This window comes from Ranitomeya variabilis, chromosome 5 (genome assembly GCF_051348905.1).
Source record: "Ranitomeya variabilis isolate aRanVar5 chromosome 5, aRanVar5.hap1, whole genome shotgun sequence".
In the NCBI taxonomy this organism is placed as follows: domain Eukaryota; kingdom Metazoa; phylum Chordata; class Amphibia; order Anura; family Dendrobatidae; genus Ranitomeya; species Ranitomeya variabilis.
In genome coordinates this window covers 501,883,484-501,902,508 of record NC_135236.1, presented here as the reverse complement: position 1 = coordinate 501,902,508, position 19,025 = coordinate 501,883,484, and the positions used below count along the sequence as shown (strand labels likewise).

At 43.0% G+C, this 19,025-nt stretch overlaps 1 protein-coding gene across 1 annotated transcript in view; it reads right to left on the bottom strand.

Annotated features, from left to right (window-relative positions):
* The window catches only part of TSPAN17 (tetraspanin 17), a 68,468-nt gene that overhangs the window by 5,844 nt on the left and 43,599 nt on the right, over positions 1-19,025 (bottom strand). Inside the window, exons 3-7 of the mRNA XM_077265708.1 lie at positions 16,288-16,434; positions 14,476-14,646; positions 13,035-13,160; positions 10,423-10,470; positions 3,910-4,026 (exon numbers count right to left, since the gene is read on the bottom strand). Coding sequence (XP_077121823.1) covers positions 3,910-4,026; positions 10,423-10,470; positions 13,035-13,160; positions 14,476-14,646; positions 16,288-16,434 — 609 coding nt within the window. The remainder of the gene's footprint in view (positions 1-3,909; positions 4,027-10,422; positions 10,471-13,034; positions 13,161-14,475; positions 14,647-16,287; positions 16,435-19,025) is intronic.

Genomic DNA, 19,025 nt, shown 5'->3' with positions numbered 1-19,025 from the left:
ACCGATCACACAGATCAGTGTCAGGCAGGAGGAGAGCAGTTTTCTCGGTGATCAGGAAAGGCTTTGGGTCCACTGTGACAATCACTGGCTTTGTGGAGAAAGGGACATACCTGTCACTGCGCATGCAGGGATCAGTGATGTGAAGCCGGAATGTTTTTGTGTTTCCAGCACACTAGGTGCTCAGAGGCTATGTACAGAGTTTAATGGGGCGGTTTTATGTGAGCACCCGCAGTGCAGGTGGGAGGGTGCTCACAGTACCCCTTTTTCCTGCAGGACCTGCAGGTGTATGAGGACCTGCAGTGATGTCATGATCACATGACTAGTACATGTGATATATACCTGGACCTGTGGTTCAGTCGGGGGTGTCTTGGGAGAGGAAACACTCCCATGTAGCTCTAAGGAGGATCTGAGGACAGTGTGTGGTGTCTGCAGGTTGAAACCTGCAGAGAAAGGATTCTGCTGAACTTACTTTGTTTTGTTTTTCCATTAAGCCAGGAAGGCTCTGTTTCTTGTTTTCTGAAGCCTGACTTGGTCTATGCGGACTTTAATAAACCAGCAGGTTTTACACCTCCCAGTGTTCCAGCATCTACCTGAGGAAGCAGCGGAGCGAGGCAACCCCTCACACCAGGTTCTCCTCAATTTAAAGAAGCTGTCTCTAAACCATAAGCCATACATACTTAGTAAGACGAGTAAACCTTAGGCTAGGGTCCCATGACCATTTTCTCTCATCTGAGAGAACTGGGCCGATTATGCTAATCACACTGATCAGAGTGGGATCAGATTTTCTCAGATGAGAAGATGGGAAAAAAAGTGTCTAAATTTTCTCCATTCTGTCAGCATTAGACTGGTAACTTCCCTTCATGTAAAATAATCCATATGGCTGAACAGCTCATTTACATATAAAAACATGAATTTCTCTGGAATAAGACATCGGATCACATCAAGCCATTCAACTTTCTAAGACTTACATGCCCATACAGACTGCTTAGTAGGGTTTATCCTACCGACAGATGCCCTTTAACCCCTCCCCGTCATTTGCCGAATACATACGACACTGCGTGAGCTGTGTTCCCGCAAACCGCCGTATATAGTGGGGAAAATAAGTATTTGATACAGTGCCGATTTTGCATGTTTTTCCACCTATCACTTCCGGTGCCTGATAGTGATGTCTGCGGGTCAGTGACGTCATCCTGGATTTCCCGGTGACCCGCACCGCCATGTTGGCGCTCGGAGTGATGTGGCGCCCAGTTTTTGTCATAGACATGCGCCGCTGATTGGCAACGCTTAGGACTATAAAGACAAAATGTTAGAGACAGTCACACCATGCGGGCCCCCCGAGGAAGCTGTGGGCGAAACGCGCGTAGGGGTGTCAGCATTAATGGAGAAGGGTAAGACTTTACTATGGGACTAATAGTCATTTCTGCATGTGTGAGACTTGGGGTCACTGGACCATGGGGTATATCTCTGCAGTATTGGGTCCTTGTAGTGGCTTAGGTAGTTATTGAGCACTAGCACTTTATATTGTTACAGTGGGTGACTACTGGGACTCATTTTTGTCAGAACCCATACCTCTCTCCCCCATGATGCGATACTCAGCGTTTTTGGTGCTCCTTTTTCTAATAATCGAACAACTCTGTATGATTATATCATTATAATATTATTGGATCATATTTTGTTTTTCTAGTGTTTAATAAATATATATTTTTTTATTGATGTCGTGAGTTGCTATACTTCACTTCTTGTGGTGGTTAAACCACCGTATACAGTGGGGAAAATAAGTATTTGATACAGTGCCGATTTTGCATGTTTTTCCACCCACATGTTTGCATGTTTGGCATCTCTGCAGTTATGAGAGCCCACGTAATTTACAGGTGCGTGTCTCCAGAAGCATGAGTCACTTAGGGGGGGGAGGGGGTCTTTATGCTGCTCTTCTAGCATTTGGGGGCTCTGATTATGGAGTCCGCAAACTATTCTAGGCAAATCTGTGCTCCATGAGGCAAATGGGGCTCCATTCCTTCAGAGTCTCGCCATGTAGCTAAGCAGTACTGTACAGCCACATATGGGGTATTTCTACTTTCAGCAGAAATTGTAGGACAAATTTTGGTGCCATTTTTACCCATTTCCCAGTGTGAAAAGGTAAAATCTGGGGCTAAAACAAAATTTTGGTGGTAAAAGAATTAATCATTTTTTCTTCGCAGGTTATGGTATAAAATTCTGTGACACACCAGTGGTGTCAATATAATCACTGCACACCTAGATGAATTCACCGAGATGTAGTTCGTCAAATGCAACATGGCGTCCAGCAATGATTCCAGCAATATTCGCATTTAAGACGTCAAATGGCGCTCCTTCCCTTCCAAGCTGCTGTGACAGTGGTCAGAATTTTTGAATTTGGCCTGGTCAAAGGTGAAAACAGGTCTGGGGGTGAAAGGGTTAAAAGGGACTGTCAGCAGAGAATGACTGCTCAAAACAAGTACAGGTGCCCGATGCAGGGTGATGTGGCCAAACATTTAACTATTTAACTACAGCTTCACACCTGCTTGTTTTGCCACTATCCCCCACCCCCTTTGACAGCTCTGGCTTGAGAAGGGCAGAGATAGAGGGAAAACAATCAGATAGGACAGTGTAGTAAAATGACTGGCCACGTCATGGTGCACCGAGCACCTGTACTTCATTAGAACAGTCATTCTGGGCTGACCAAGTCCCTTTAAAGGGCATCTGTCAGAAGGATCCAAGTCCCTTTAACAGACAGGATACTGAAATCTGTCAACATCTGAAAGAGGGCAGTGTTATGTGGTGACTTATTTTCTTTAAAAGGGTTAAACACAAAAACCATAGTTTATGTATCTTATATTTCTCTTTACCATTATAGCGGACAAGAGAAACTGTGTAAATTGGACAAGGATGATGGACAGACTGGTCCACATTTTGAACAGAATCTGCTCAAAAAAAATTCTGATTAAAAGTCATACCCACTTTATTTTAATCCATTTATAACATTTGCAGCCACTTGGAACAGCCCATTATAACCTGCAGAGGGCAGCAATACTCTACTACTGCAACTGGGAAAATGAAAGACTTCGCAGCAATTGCCAAATACTGTATGTTTTTTAAGCAAGGGTGAAATCAAAGTACAGCAGGGCAACTAGTACAATATTAAATCCCAGGTAACGTACTGAATCTAAGTTAGCAAAATGCAGGTTGTTTTCTCAGTGGGAACTCAGCAGGAAAAGGATAATAAAAAGGGAAAAGCACTAAACCAGTGTCACAGCAATTTCATCAACAGGACTGGTATTGGACCCCTACTGATCATGGCTTATCCTAGAAATATATGCCTGATTAGGATAACCCCTGTAACATACAGACAGAAAAGCACAATGGCCCATCTTCCATATAGGTTTATAGTCTAAGTGGAAAGATGTGGAAATTAGGTTTAAGGTTTTTATGCCACTTTCTGGATCTTCATTGTAATTTGTAACATTGTTAAAGGAAATGTACATCTTAAAAGAAAAAAAAAATATGAGGCAAAGCTGCTTTGCTTGCCTACTGTAGCCCCAACCACTCTAGCGCCCAAGGTCTGCTGCTTCCCACCAGTCTATATTGTGGAGACAGTAAGTGACCACTGCAGCCAGTTACTTGTGCCATCTACCTCAGCATGATGGCTAAGGACATCGACTGGCTGCAATGAACAAGAACTGTTGATAGGACGTGACCATCGCAGCTCTCAACAAAGACTGGAGAAAGCAGCAAACCTGTAAAGCAGGAGCAGCCACAGCTTCAATCCACATAACGAGGCGTTTTCTTCTTTTTATTTTAAAGCATTATTTACCACTGTTCCATTTTTCTTTGAAGATGGGCAAGCTGTAATTGTCACATATATTCAATATAGAATCCAGTGAGCGTACATACCTGCAACAAAGCAACTGCAACAAACACTCCGGCAACAACTATTAGGTTGTCTTGTAACCACTTCTCAAACTGACCCACACATCCTTTAGTATATATATAACTTTGCTGCTCCAGCTCCTGTTGTAAAGAAAAGAGTCAGGTGAGACTACAGCTATAAAATGCAAGATATTGAAAATGGCAAGTGATAGGTTTTTAAAATGCTTTTCTATTTTGAGGCATTTCTTATAAATATAGAAGGAGGGGGACACCTGAGAATTAAGGGGGCTTAAACCCTGGCTGAATGTAGCAGTAATGAGCATGGACGACCCCCTACTCCTCTACACAATGAATGCACCAACTCCATCCAGACAGGTGTCTATGACCTTATTTTTGGGATTAGTGGTGGTGCCTAGCAATCATAGTTACTATAGTTACTACCTATCTGTAGATCAGCTAATATGCAGTATGGTTTTTATGGCACAACCCCTATGAGATGTCAAACACCACCAGGAGAGATGGGATCCGCCCTTCAAGGACAGGAAACCTTCAGGATAAGAAGGGGCGACACCTCTCCCGCATCAGTTGGGTTACACAGCATGAGAGGACCTCCAGTAGTTAATGACACAACATAATATACAATCTCTTCAACCTCACCTATCAAGTTAGACCCACCAACCAGAAAAGTTAAAACAGGAGGGAATATAAGGGTGCTGTCATGGGTTCTGAAAAAAACACATTACCAGGTAAGTAATTTTGTATTTTTTGGTCACTCGTGACAGCACCACGAGAGAATTACGGAGAAAAAAAATGAATTTAGGGAGGGACCACAGCCTGTGGAATACTTCTTCTACCTGGCCCACAAAGACCATCTTAAATCGCTCCTCTAATCCATCTTGCTAAAGTACCTTTTGATACTTTTCATCCCTTTCTATATCACTGAAGGGAGATGAAGAGAGCCCTATCTTTTCTCCAAGGCTCTGCGACTGACAAATATTGTAATAGACACTTTTTGACAATGTATGTAATCGTTCTTCGTTAGGATTCTTAGGATCAGAACAAAAAGAATGGCAACACTATCGCGGCCTATTTAAATTTAGAAAATACTTTGGGGAGATAAGCTGGGTCTGGTTTTAAAACTACCCTATCCTACAGAACATGGGGGATCCATTGACAAGGCCTGGATATCACTCACCCTGCAAGCCAACATCAATGCTGCTAACAAGACTGGGGAGTTTTATCTTAGCTGACAATTAATTTAAAGGTTTGAAGGGCGACTCGGTTAATGACGTCAGAACCAAAATTCAAATCCCAAGGGGGTACCCTTCATGTAGGGACAGGTCTGGACTTAGTACATGCTTTTATAAATGTTGAGACCTACTTGTTGCCTGCCAGGTCATAACTATACAGTGCACTTAGGGAAGTATTTGAACCTTAAAAAGGTACTGACCAAAAGACCCTGTTCTAGCCCCTTCTGAAGGAACTCTATGATAGTATTAAGCGGTACTTTCTGCCTAGGGTAGCCACTGTAGAGGACAGGAATTTTTTCCACGTCCTACAGTATATATTCTGGTGGTAACTAGTTTTCTACTACTGAGCAAAGTAGAAACAAAATTATAGGAAATCTCTTTACCTTCTAGCATCGACCTTTCAAGTTCCAGGATGTTAAATGTAATTCCGTCACTTGGGGATGGGGATGATGCACAGGAACTTGAGAGAGATGGTCCGAATCTTCTGGAAGAACCCAGGGATCGGTGATTGACATTGTCCCTAACCAAAAAGCATGTTGTTCTTTGGCCAGAAGGGAGCTATAAGAATAATCCCCACCTTGTCCTCCCTGATCTTCTTTAGAACTGATGGAATCAGACATACTGGAGGAAACGCATGTCACACTGAAGTTCCATTTTACCGGGAAGGCATCTACCACTTGAGGGCTCTCTAGGAAGATCTGTGCCTTCAATGGCTCTAGTTTTGATTTTTTAAAGATTTAAACACCATCCTAAGCTCATTAGGGAGCTGCACACTACCTTCACCTGCCTCTGACAGTGCCAAATCAAGCTTCCTACTCTCAGAAAGTTGTCCAGATATGGAATTATCAATATGTCTCTTGCCTGAAGGTGAGCAGTAACTTCTGATATTTTTGTAAAAACTTGAGGGGCTCTTGCTAGAACAAAGGGAAGGGCTCTGTATTGAAAATGCCTGACCACCCCGAGGAATCGCTGATATCTACATGTTTCTGTACAATGTAGTAGGAGTACTTTAGGTAAAGGACTGCCACATAGCATCCTGGAAACAGCAATTTTACAGTTGATTTTATTGATTCCATTTTAAACGTTGGAATTTTTATGAATCTGTTCAGTGCCTTTAAATTGATTATTGTCCTAAAAGTATGGTATGGTTTCTTTATCAGAAAAAGAGTAGAACCTCTTCCTCCTTTCCTCTGGTGGGACTTTTAATAAGATGCCTTTTTCTATTAGATTTAAGACTTGTCTCTAAAGCCAATTGTCATAACGGAGATGCCTGTGGGGACGATATGATTAGAGAACCTGAACAATAACGTTTAGCGTCTGTACTGAATACCTACTGTTCAGGCACAGACATCGAATACAGAATTTACCAGGAAGTCCGTGTTACTGTTCGGGTTCGCTCCCACCCTTACACCCCCTGAACACCAGGTGTTTGTTGCGCTGTCATATGCATGATAGCGCCGCAAACATGGCTTCTGATTGGCTGTACAATCGTTACGACCGGTCAGATAGCGGTGGTTTCCACACTGTCAAATGACATAGTGAGCCCGCAGCTGTGATCGGACGTAAAAAAAAGTTTACCTCCAGTCACATGTGTCATTTGATGGGACTACTGCTCCCATCAGCCTATGCCTGCTGCCGCTAACAAAAGTGAGAGCAGGCGGCGGCTGTATTCATCAGCCATCGCTCTAAATAAATAATTTAAAAAAAATAATAATATGGCATGGGTTCTCCCGTATTTTTAATAATCAGCCAGGCAAAACTGACAGATGTCAGCGTTAGAAAGGCTGGTTATCAAGAATAGAGGGGTTCCCACGCGTTTCTTTATTTATTTTATTATTTAAATAAATTTAAAAAAGGCGTGGGGTCCAACCCCTATTTTGACAACCAGCCTTGCTAAGGAGGACAACTGGGGGCTGGTTTTCTCAGGCTGGTAAAGGGCCATGGATATTGCCCCTCCATAGCCTAAAAACAGCAACCTGCAGATGTCCGCCATGACAGCGTCGGAAACACTGGATGTTTGGGCCCCCATTCAAGTGAACGGGGTCCGGGCTCAGGTACTGTTATAGTACCCAAACTTTTTTCAAACTGTTTGGCTGAACCCGAACATCCAAGGGCCCGCCCATCTGTAGTTATGATGAATCTCTCTGGGGAGCACATGTGAAACTCCAGTCTCAAGCCTGATCCTATTAGCCTGAGGATCCAGACACGGGAGAAAATCTTTTCCCAGGGCGGGAGGAAATCTTTTCCCAGGGCGGGAGGAAGAGAGCGGCTCCACCATATGTGGGAAATAGAGTCATTGAGAGGGCTTTCTCTACTTCTTTTGGTTTGGTCCTTCCATCTGTCCTGGTCCCTGGATGGTCTCTTCTGGCTAACCCGCTGTCGCCGTTTAAAGAATGGAAAGGGAAATCTTGTAAACCCTTTTTGTTATCCCCTGCTTTTTCTAGGATATCATCCCAGACTTGATCGACTGAATATTCCCTCACATGGAAGAGAGCACAGCTTCACTTTTTCATGCACATTTCCGGGCCAACATTTCAGCCAAACGACTCTGCGACGTATGTTAGATAATGCGGCTGCCGTGTCTGCTGAGGCGTCCGAAAAGAAGGCAGCTGCTCGATTCATTAATAGGAGTGAGACTAAAATGGGATCCCTTGCCATTTTGCCATTTAGTTGATCCTCCAGATCTCCTAACCAGACCGTCAGGGACCTAGCTGTACATGTCACCACTATGGCTGGTTTTAAGGCTCCTGCTGAAGACTCCGATGCTCCCTTAAATAAACTATCAGCTTTCCTATCTAAGGGGTCACTTTATAATACCATATTTTCAAAGGGAAGTGAAAACTTTGAAGCCTTTGAAATTGCCAAGTCCAGTTTAGGAGTTTTGTCCCAGGATGTTGTAGCTTTTTTCTCAAAGGGATATTTCCTTTAGAAAGATGAAGGGAAGGGACCTCTTTTCTCCGGTTTTCTCCATTCTTTATCAATAAGGCCCTGAACCCTCTCATTAATGAGGAAGGTCTTATATTTTTTTCTGTTCAAGAACCCAGAACATTATGTCCTGGATAGATTTTCTGTTTTTTTGGTTTTTTTTAATCAACTAATGCCATTGATGATCTTATCACCTTCACTATATTATCCATTTCCTCTAGAAAAAAACAATGTTGACTCCCCAAGTCTCTTTCAGATGAGATGGACCTCGAAGACTCATACTGAAACTTTCCATTTCACTTGGTGGAATTATCAGACAGAGAGGAAGTCCTGGCTTTTTTCATACTTTTAGAACTTACTTCGTCTGAGTGGGATAGTGACTTTAAGGAGCTTTTACCTCCATTCTGATAAGGGATCTTAAATCAGAGGTAAAATTGGGGGATTCCTTAGAAAGAGTTTATTCAATGCAGAACTGACAATTTTTGGGGCCAAGTCCTAGCCAATCCCTGTCCGCAGACAGCACATTCTCTGTGGTTGGATTTTGAGGTGCATTTTTTCTTCTTTTTAGGAGTCTCCTGGTATCAGACCGAACAAAATAGAGATTAAAAAAAAACACCTCATTAACAGGTTGAACTTTCATGAAAATCACTCACCACTCAGAAGATATACAGGGTGCAAGATCAGGAGGCAGAATCACATCCAATAAATCTCCCCTGGAGACTGCGTATTCCTCCATTCGGCTTGAGCTGTGCCAACTCTACCTGGATTCACCAGACTTTCATACTCTGCCCAAGAAACCCCCACTGCTGCTATATCGTCCTGAACGTGGTTGCTGGTGGACTTGCTTTTTCTGTCTTTGGGGCTGCTACGGTCGACGTGTATGGAGATGCTGCAGCTGATGCTCCTCATCCAACTGCTGCTGCATTTGCTGCATTGGACACTGCACTTCAGGCCGCTGTGTATCCATGTTGGAGCACAGGAGCCCAGCCTGGCCGGCACGTTCCCTGCAGCTTACAGTACCATCCCCCGAAAGTACCATCTGGGTCAAGTGTCACCGATTCGAGTCATCAGGGCGCGACTTCCTGGATCGCGTCCTGCGCCTGCACAGACCGGAATATGCCGCCGGGCAACCATAAAGGTAACGGTGCTGATGCTCACACCCACCAGATGGGGAAAAACTCCCCTGGACCCACAGTGGCGCTTCCGAGTCCATGGCGATGGCCGCAGCAGAGACAGTGCCTTGCCAGAAAACTAACAGGCCCAGGTATGGGAACAATCCATTCTACCTTTTTTTTTTTTCTTTTCCGTCTCCGTAATAACAAGGTTCCTCCGTCAAGGACAGGAACCCAACTGATGGGGGGAGTGGTGCCGCCCCTTTTTATCATGAGGTTTCCCATCCTTGAAGAATGGATCCCCTTCTCTTGTGGTGCTGTCATGGGTGACAGAAAAAACCCCCACACCAACTGGGTGCAAATGGGTCATGTGTATTTCCTTCCGGCTTTCTCTGGATCTCCACAAGATATCCTACACGTGTAAACCTTTCACTATGGATGATTCCACCACACAAGTCTAAGTCTATTAGCTTGCAGACTGGTCAGATTTTGGGAAGAATGGAGGAGGGAGAGGGGACACATAATAGGTCAGAAAATCTTATTGCAGTTTACAATTGTGGTGCATGATGTATAGGAGGAAAAACAGAGGGACAGAGCACAGAAGGAAGCACATGTTCAGGGGCTAACAGGGCGTACTTGTCTGCCCCGTTGAGAGGAGAGCAAAGTCCTGCAAGTGTGCAGGCTTCGGGAAAGGTCATGGAGGCCCAGCGCCTGCGCACTGCAGTACTTTGCTCAGCCCTCAACAGGGCAAATCAGTACGCCTGCGCAGGAGCACGATGCCAGGGAGCCTGTGTGGATGACGCTGGGACGTGTCATCCACACAAACCAAGAAGGACGACGGCATCACAAGAAGATGGGAAGCGCTGTACCAAGAAGAGCGACACCCATCAGAGAATGGAGAAAATATATTTTTTTTCTCTTGCAGGACGGGTTGGGAGCAGATATACAGCATTATAGAATGCTGTATATAAGCCCTGAAAGGTGTTGGTCAAACATGGTGACAGGTTCCCTTTAAAATCAATCGCTCAGCCCTACAGCACAATGTTCAGATGCATTTTACAAGGATAAATGTACAGCTATGTTGTTGTCAAGTTATTACAAGCAGAGACATGTGAACAGCGCATATCATGTTCTACATATAATGCAAGTAAATTCTTACGCACACAATTCAGAAATCAAAAAGGGAAGGATTTGTAATGTCTTATAATTATCATGGCAGAGACACGACGGCATTGTAATGGCAGCCTTACCAGCTTTAGCCTCACGTCATACCCACATTGCGTGTTAGGAACATCCTCCTGTACAAAGGAAATACAACTTGCTTTAGAAAACCTTCTAAAAAAGTACATAAGGGGGTCCAACAATTGGCAAAGGAATACTGAACAAAAAGTGCAGCACGAAGAATGATGAAAAATAATAAAACAAGTGTAGGTCGTGCTCACTAGCTGGGCTCTGGGTATGTACAACGCATATATACCCTACGGTACCGGCTCAGAAACCAGCAAATCCCCGCAGCGCACTGTGCGTGCAATGGGGGGGGGACTTATAAGTCTGCAAGACATATCCATTTGAACGGGACAACTCCATTAAAGTGCAAAGTGAATGAGAAGATTCTAAATCATATCAATTTGGTGGGAGCAGCCTTTACCTTCAAAGCAGCATCAATTCTTGCAGGTACACTTACACAAACACTGGGCTTTTGTAGGATTATATTCGTACGTAGGAGCATGATGTATGAGTAACCAATCATACCAACCAGGTGAAACATTCATTCTGAAACTAAAACTGGCTTGTAGGAGGCCTAAGACTGGGTGAGAACCAGCCAGCCTCTGCTACAAAGATGAGATTCACTCAACATATCAGAAGGTGACCTAGCAGTGCGGTCAGCCCAGAACTGGCACCCATCTACTGTTTGTAAAAGTCTGTGCTGGTCTTCATGGAAGAATTTTACTTTGACATGGAAAAAAAGTCCAAGTGACTCAATTATGCCCAGTCATTGGATACAGAAAAATGGCAGCAGCTGCTCTGTAATCATGAGTCAACATGTGAAATATTTGGCAGTAAAGGAAGGCAGTTTGTTTATTAGAGGTCTAGAGAGAGGTACAATAATGAGTGTCTGCAGGCAACAGTGAAGCATGGTGGAGGTTCCTTGAAAGTTTGGGGCTGCATTTCAGCAAATGAAGTAGAGAATTTGGTCAGGGATAATTGTGTCCTTTAAGGGGTATTCACATCTCCAAAATCCTATCCCAATATGTAGTAATATATTAGCAAATACCTCCAATTAGAAATGTAGTATAGTTTTTCTGGTTCGCCATGTCTCTTTCCTCATATGCAGGCATTGCGGGACCTTAGGTATCCATGGTTACGACCACTAGCAATTGGCTGTCACTGTATCAGTGGTCATAACCATGGATACCTAAGGTCCTGCAATGCCTGCAGATGAGGAAAGGCACAGTGAATCAGAAAAACTATACTACATTTATAATTGCTGTTATTTGCTAATATTATACATCTACTTCATTTTGGGATAGGAACTTGGAGACAGGAACACACCTTTAATGCTGGAAAAATAGAGGCAGATACTTATACAAGAAATACCATCTGGGAAGCGACTGATTGGCTCCAAATTTATTCTGCAGCAAGACAACTACCACAAACACATAGCCAATGTCAATAAGAACTATCTTCAGTGTAAAGATGAACAATGAGACCTGGAAAGGATTATATGCCCCCCACAGAGCCCTGGTCTCAATATCTTTGGGTCTGTCTGGGATTACATAAAGAAAGAATGATTTGCACATGCATATATTCACAAATGGTCTGTGGTTAGCTCTCCAAGATGTTTGGAAGAACCTGCTTTCTGAGTATTTTCAAAAATTGTGTACAAGTGTACCTAGAAAAATTGATGCTGTTTAGCAGACAAAGGGTGGTCACACCAAATATAGATTTGATTTGAATTTCTCTTTTCTGCATTCACTTATAATTGATAAAAATAAACTAACATTTCTATTTTAGAAACCATTAAAGGGAAGCTGTCACCCCCTGGATCAATTTAAGCTATTACTATGGGCATACAGGTAATATAGAATTGTTAAACCAGCCTTACCTGTATGCCTCATTGCTACAGTGTAGATGCTGAGAAAAGCAGTTTGAATGTTATATGTTAATTGTTTCTTACAGGTTCCGGGGTGTGCTGTGCCTGGAAGAAATCCCTGCCTCCTCTCTTTATTATAATAGCACCCTCCTCCCATGCACTGACCTGTGACAAGCAGTTGCGGCAATGTAAATCTCACCACTCACATGGTTATGTGAAACTTATCTGCCCTTCTATGGGCAGAGTCTTCATCAATCTTCAACGCAGGCGAGTCTCTGCTACTGCGCAGTGAGTTGCCTGCGCAGAAGATCGATTAACACTCTGTCCATAGAAGGGCAGATAAGTTTCACATAACTGCCCTAGTGGACAGTACATGTGCAGGATTACAGCGCCCCATCTGCGCGTCACATGGGAGGTGGGTGTCATTATAACGGAGAGGATGCAGGTATTTCTTCCAGGCACAGCACCCCCCGGAGCCTGGTAAAACATTAAAACGGCCTTTCTCAAGATCTACACCGCAGCTATGAGGCATACAGGTAAGGCTGGTTGAACCATCTATTACCTGTATGCCCATAGTAATAGCTCAAAATCATCCAGGGGGTGACAGATTCCCTTAAAAACTTTTTTACCATACTGTCCATGTAATGTGTATGGCCAGCCTAAGCGAAATGGACAAAACCTCATTTCATTACTAAAGAGAAAAGGTACAACCTTGAGGCGTGCCAACAATACAGACCCAATAAAACCAAAAAAATAAAAGAAACGTACCGCAGGGTCTTTCACACAACAAGAGAACGGCACCCCACATCGCTCTCGACTTGGATTAGAATCTGTACAATTGAAGTAAATGTTGAGGTTCCAATCATTGGGTCCATGAGCACCACAGCAAGACCACTATTCAACAAAAAGACCAATCATGTAAAAGTTGTCAATTAAAAGAATGTTTGGGATCCAAGTAAAATACATGCTTTTATTTCTAGTGCTATGTTTGGGTATCTGTCATTTTGGTGCGAATTCCACAAAAAAAATGCTATATGTGTAACTACCGTATTTTCCGGCGTATAAGACGACTTTTTAATCCCTGAAGATCTTCTTAAGAGTCGGGGGTCGTCTTATACGCCGGGTATCGCCTTGCACGCCGGGTGTATATGGTGGGTGGGTGGGGGGGGGGGGGGGGGGGGGGAGTGGTCCTGATGACGACGAGGGGGCGTCTCACAGGAAAGTGAGTATCCCCCATTACCTCATCATAGCGCTGCAGCATGGGGTCTCTGTGCTGGGAGCGGCGGCTGCTGTGCTGTGGGGCGGCGGCTCCTCTTCTGCAGTGTGGGGCCTCTGGTGCTGTGGGGCGGCGGCGGCGGCGTATCTTCATGCAGTCGGGGCTCCTCCGGCATCTCCCTAAAGCTCGGAGGCCCCGCGTCGCTGGCAGTTCCATCGGTACAATGCGGTGGCCTCCGGGAAAATGGCCGCTGCTCAGATTCAGATCTCGTGTCCCGAGATCTCGGGACGACATCTGAATCTGAGCATGCGCCGCCCCCAGCGGCCATTTTCCCGGAGGCCACCGCATCGCACCTATTGAGCTGCCTCCGGGAAAATGGCCGCTGCTCAGATTCAGATCTCGTCTCCCGAGATCTCGGGACGAGATCTGAATCTGAGCAGCGGCCATTTTCCCGGAGGCCACCGCATTGTACCGATGGAGCTGCCAGCGCCGTGGGGCCTCCGAGCTTTAGGGAGATGCCGGAGGAGCCCCGACTGCATGAAGATACGCCGCCGCCACCGCCCCACAGCACCAGAGGCCCCACACTGCAGAAGAGGAGCCGCCGCCCCACAGCACAGCAGCCGCCGCTCCCAGCACAGAGACCCCACGCTGCAGCGCTATGATGAGGTAATGGGGGATACTCACTTTCCTGTGAGACGCCCCGTCGTCATCAGGACCACTCCCCCCCCCCCCCCAAAAGGCACATATTCACCGGCCCTATAAGACGACATAGGGTGTATAAGAAGACCCCCGACTTTTAAGAAGATTTTATATTTTAACTGGTAAAGTTGGGGGGTCGTCTTATACGCCCAGTCGTCTTATACGCCGGAAAATACGGTAGTTTAACTAAATGCTGCAAAGCTAAAAGACAATCTCTACTCAAGACACATGGTTGTTCATGTCAACCTAACAAGTCACAATAGTACTCAAGCAATACATGTCAATCAGACTTACATATTCCTGAGCAAAGTCAATGAGGTTCTGCAGGTCTATATCATCTCGATATGCCTTAACATTGTTATTAATGAAGAAGTTTAGTTGATCTTTGATCCAGTCTTTAAATACGAAGGCCAAGATTCCTGCTGTAAGCTCAAGGAAAAAAATCAGCCCAAGGAAGACTGAGAACTGCAAGGAAGAAAAAGGACATGAATTAAATTAATAAATTAAAAATTCTACTTTTAAAACATGTATTAATTTATATTTCATAAATCGATACTACACATGAAAATCAGCAAATTTGTCATACATTTTATCAGAGAAATTTGCTTCTTTCTCCTCCTGTGTTGACCTTTCACTCTCAGTGGCTAAAATCTGTTCAGAGAATACAGACTTTCCCATTACTAAGATAGGTGTTTATAGTTGATGCTTTTAAAATTCTATGGAGATGGGAAAAACTGGCGGCAGGCAGACATCCTGCTGTAAGTTCTCCTCAAACCACAGTTCTAGTTCTCCATAGAACTTTATAAGCACCAACTGTCATCTTCCTCAGTAATGGGAAATTCGGTATGAAAAAAAAGGATTTTACCCTTGAATTGATAATCATAAAAATGAACGATCAGTTTAGGAGGAGAAAGAAGCAGATTTCTTTGAAGTTACAATGTTTTTTATCTTCACATGTACCGTTGATTTATTAAAATAAAACGACAGATACCCTTTATAATTGTGATGGTCGCTTAGGCTTTAGAGCTTGCAATTATTCTGGAAAAATCCAATTTGAGTGCAATGTGTGAAGGTACCTTTCTCAAGATATCCAGGATAAACCCAAGAAATATTAAAGTAACTAAAGACCCTTGAGTATGTTCAGCAGAGTCTCTGCCCATATCTGCAAAGATGATAGTAATCCACCCACGTGTTTAATAACACAACATGGAGGAAATAAGTCAATGAATGAATGAATGAATGGGCTATGGGTGTGGTAGACACATAGCAACACAATCATAACAAAGATAAACAGTCATAAAACCACTGGTATCAGAAAGAATGTGATTAAGTCATCTCCACATTCATCAGGTCAAACTTGGTGAATAAATCGCTGTGGTGACTAGAGGAAGGTGACCAACTCACTCAATGAGTATCAGAAAAAGTATTGGAACAGCAACAAAGTCATTTAAAGGGAACCTGTCAGCAGGATTATGCACAGTAACAAGCAGACAGTGTCAGGCCGTTATACTGGTTAAAATGATACCTGTAATGGATCTTATGATATCAGTGATTACTGGTGCATCTTCTGAATGGTGCACCAAAGGTATGGTAAGTTCAAGCACCACGGATGGCTTTGTTTGGTAAATAAGTCACTATCTGAGGGCATTATCCACTTCTTGACACGTCGAAAGATGTGTAGCAAAGGATATAGCCATATATATTCTTTATATTCCTGAGCACCGTGCATTTCGTCTCCCTGATATTCATGCACAGAAAACAGAATCCCGAGCTTTACTGGAAGCAGAGCTGCCGTAATACCAGGTAAATGTGTAAACGGACGACTCAACTTCGTGACTTATTTCTATAGTTCCTGGTAAAATGTAACCACTATCAGTTATAGGTTTCATTCATGGTTCTTTAGGATATTATACACAAGTTACTGGCTTTAGAGGGGAGCATAATCTAAAAATACTTGGGCATTTTACACACGCTTTTCCATACAGAGCATGGACCTTCAATGTTCAATCAGCGCACAGTCTACCTTCAGGTTACTGGCAGAAAAATAAATTGCTGAATACATTTCTGAATGAAAATCATACAACTGTTATCTGTTAAATGACATACGAATTTTAGAAGTGAGGTGTTCTCCCGTAGTGCCCCGATGCAGCCAGCGAACCCCAGCACAAACATAACAGCCCCGGTGACCATGAAGAGCCAGACCGGATCAAAGCCGCCCAGATCTGTGATGGAGGAGATGTTGGAAAGGACACCCTGTGGAGACAGGAGACAGATCAAGAATTCCATTAAATGAACACACCGAGATACCAAAAGAGACATTATTATTATTATTAATCATATTTACAGCGCTGATAAAGCTACAAAAATCACTCTTTAATCGTATGTTCACTTTAAAATAGTAAAAAGTTGAAATCTACATAAGACTTAGAAATTTGTAAAAATATTATATTTCTTCATTAAAATGGATTGCAATTTCCAGCTAAAGTGCCTTCACATCTCTGCTGCTGACCGCTACTGGAAGGCGTCAACATCTTGCTGATGGATTGGTAGAACACTAAAACTTAGCGGCACTTCAAGCGTTCAGAGGACAGGAATTATTCCAAACCATACACTTCCAGGAAAATAAATCACCAAAAGCCAAGCTTGTGCATAGATTATGTATTTTAATTCTACATTTGACCTTAATAATTTAGTTTAAAAAGTGAATTTTAAACCTTAGGGGCAACGATTACTGTGGAGAGGTAAGCTTTTGTGACTATTTAATGTGTATCTGCGAGTCTGATTTTTGTGGCCTGCAAATTCCCATTTACAAAGTGTTTGTTCAACGCTCTTCAACCAGGTTTAGTGTTCCCATTGTAGCACTACCTCAAAATCATTCTATACAATTGCATACAGGGTACGTGGCAAGTGCCAGATTGGTGGGGGGATCTAGTGCAGAGACCCACATCAGTCATGAACAAGATGAATTCCAGGTCTCCTGTATAAATGGAGAGGTAGTTCAGTGTTGGCTCCACTCACAGTTTATGGGACAAAGGGAGAGAGTGGAGTCATACACTATCTTTAGGAATCCCATAACGCATGATCAACCACCACTCCATTCATGAAGGAGACTCTGGAGACCTCATTCTTGTGCTCAGTGAAGTCCAGCACATCAGAATAGCCAAGTGTGAATTATGAGAAGAACCAATGTAGGTACGCTCACATGTCCAGCAAGCATCACAACGGATCCAGCAGCAATCGGTCAACAAAAAAGTTGTACAGACAAATTTTTGTCCAGCTAAAAAAAACGGATTTCAACTGGATCTGTTTTCTTAACACAAGTCTATGGACAACTGATCAGTGAAATGCAATCTGTTTTGTTCCAATTGAAACTGAACAAGTACTGATGGATATTTAACAGATCCGTTGTCCCTAGATTTCAACGTTAAAAAAGAAAAAAAAAAAAAAAAGATCCATTTGAAATAACTTTAAGCTGGCCAGAAAAAAAGTTTTTTTGTTAACGGATTGCTGCCTGATCCGCTCTGATTACTGGACATGTGAACATAGCCTAACTCTACATACAAGGATAAGGTTTTGGGTGTATGTATCTGACACTCGCTCATACCTAGGGGAGGGCATTATGCTACATCTCCTACTTTAAACCAAGGGCAGATTTTCACCCCACGGCTTGCGAAGCTGAACCACCAATCAGCTTCTTTGATGAGCGTTAATAGATTACTAGCCTTTGCGTAAGCATCTTCTCTGCAGACAGAACAATCGTTCTGTGTGAATAGGATGCCACAGTTCTCAATAGTTCCTGTTCACAGAGCGATGTGTAGGTGGGAACTATGATTTTAAGTAATCTTAAAATAATTTCACCCGACGATCGAGGATAGTGCTCATATGTCGGGTGCTTGGCAGCCTGTTTACACTGCCCAATCAAAGGGAAATGAGCATTTCTAGCAACTCTCACATTGATCATGATGTGTTAAAGAGTAGCCGTCATTTTAATTATTTCATAACTCAATAGTACACATAAAAATAAGCATCTTTGTAATATATCTAAGAAATCTTTCGCTCTCAATTTAGGGGCAAAAAAAAATCAGTATTCCGTTAAGACACAACGTCACATTAACACACATAGAAGTGATTGGGTTGCATTGTGACAAATATAGGACAAGAAAGTTGCAAAAAAATCCAAGTTCGATTTTTTTTTTATTACTATTATTATTTTGCAACTTGCTTGCTGCAGTAGTGTAAGTTTCACAATACAAAACCATTAACTACTATAGCACTACAGAATATAGCCCAAGCATTACACTAACTTTTTTTTTTTTTTTCAAACATTACTTTAAAGTGTAACCGTCGTTTCGAAGGACTTGCAGAAGGGATGTCTGCTAGCCTCAAGCTTTTCTTACTTTCCACTCTACTCTTCAGAAAATCTTATCGGCAGTAATGGGAAATTCTGTCTTCAGTGAACACAGATTTTACCAGTAAATGTTCAGTCCAGGAGGAAAAGGCAGCACATTTTTCTGATCGGATGTTTTACAAAGTTGTTTATTTTGATAACTATTATTGACCAATGAACTAAGAATTGAAACAATGGTTATTCTTCAAGGGAGAGTTCACATGTTTTGAACAAACCGTGCTTTTTTTTCCCCATTTGTAGAAAATGATTTTCACACCACTGAGTTAAAAGATGCTTTCTGACCCAGATGTGTGAATTCGCCCTTATGATCCATGGCAAACTGCCTCCACATAATTGCAGCTAGCATAAAGCACACACCCTGTACTGTGTATACAGACAACTTCAACATACCTAGAATATTAAAAGCAAATACTCCGTATTTATATTGTACATCGAA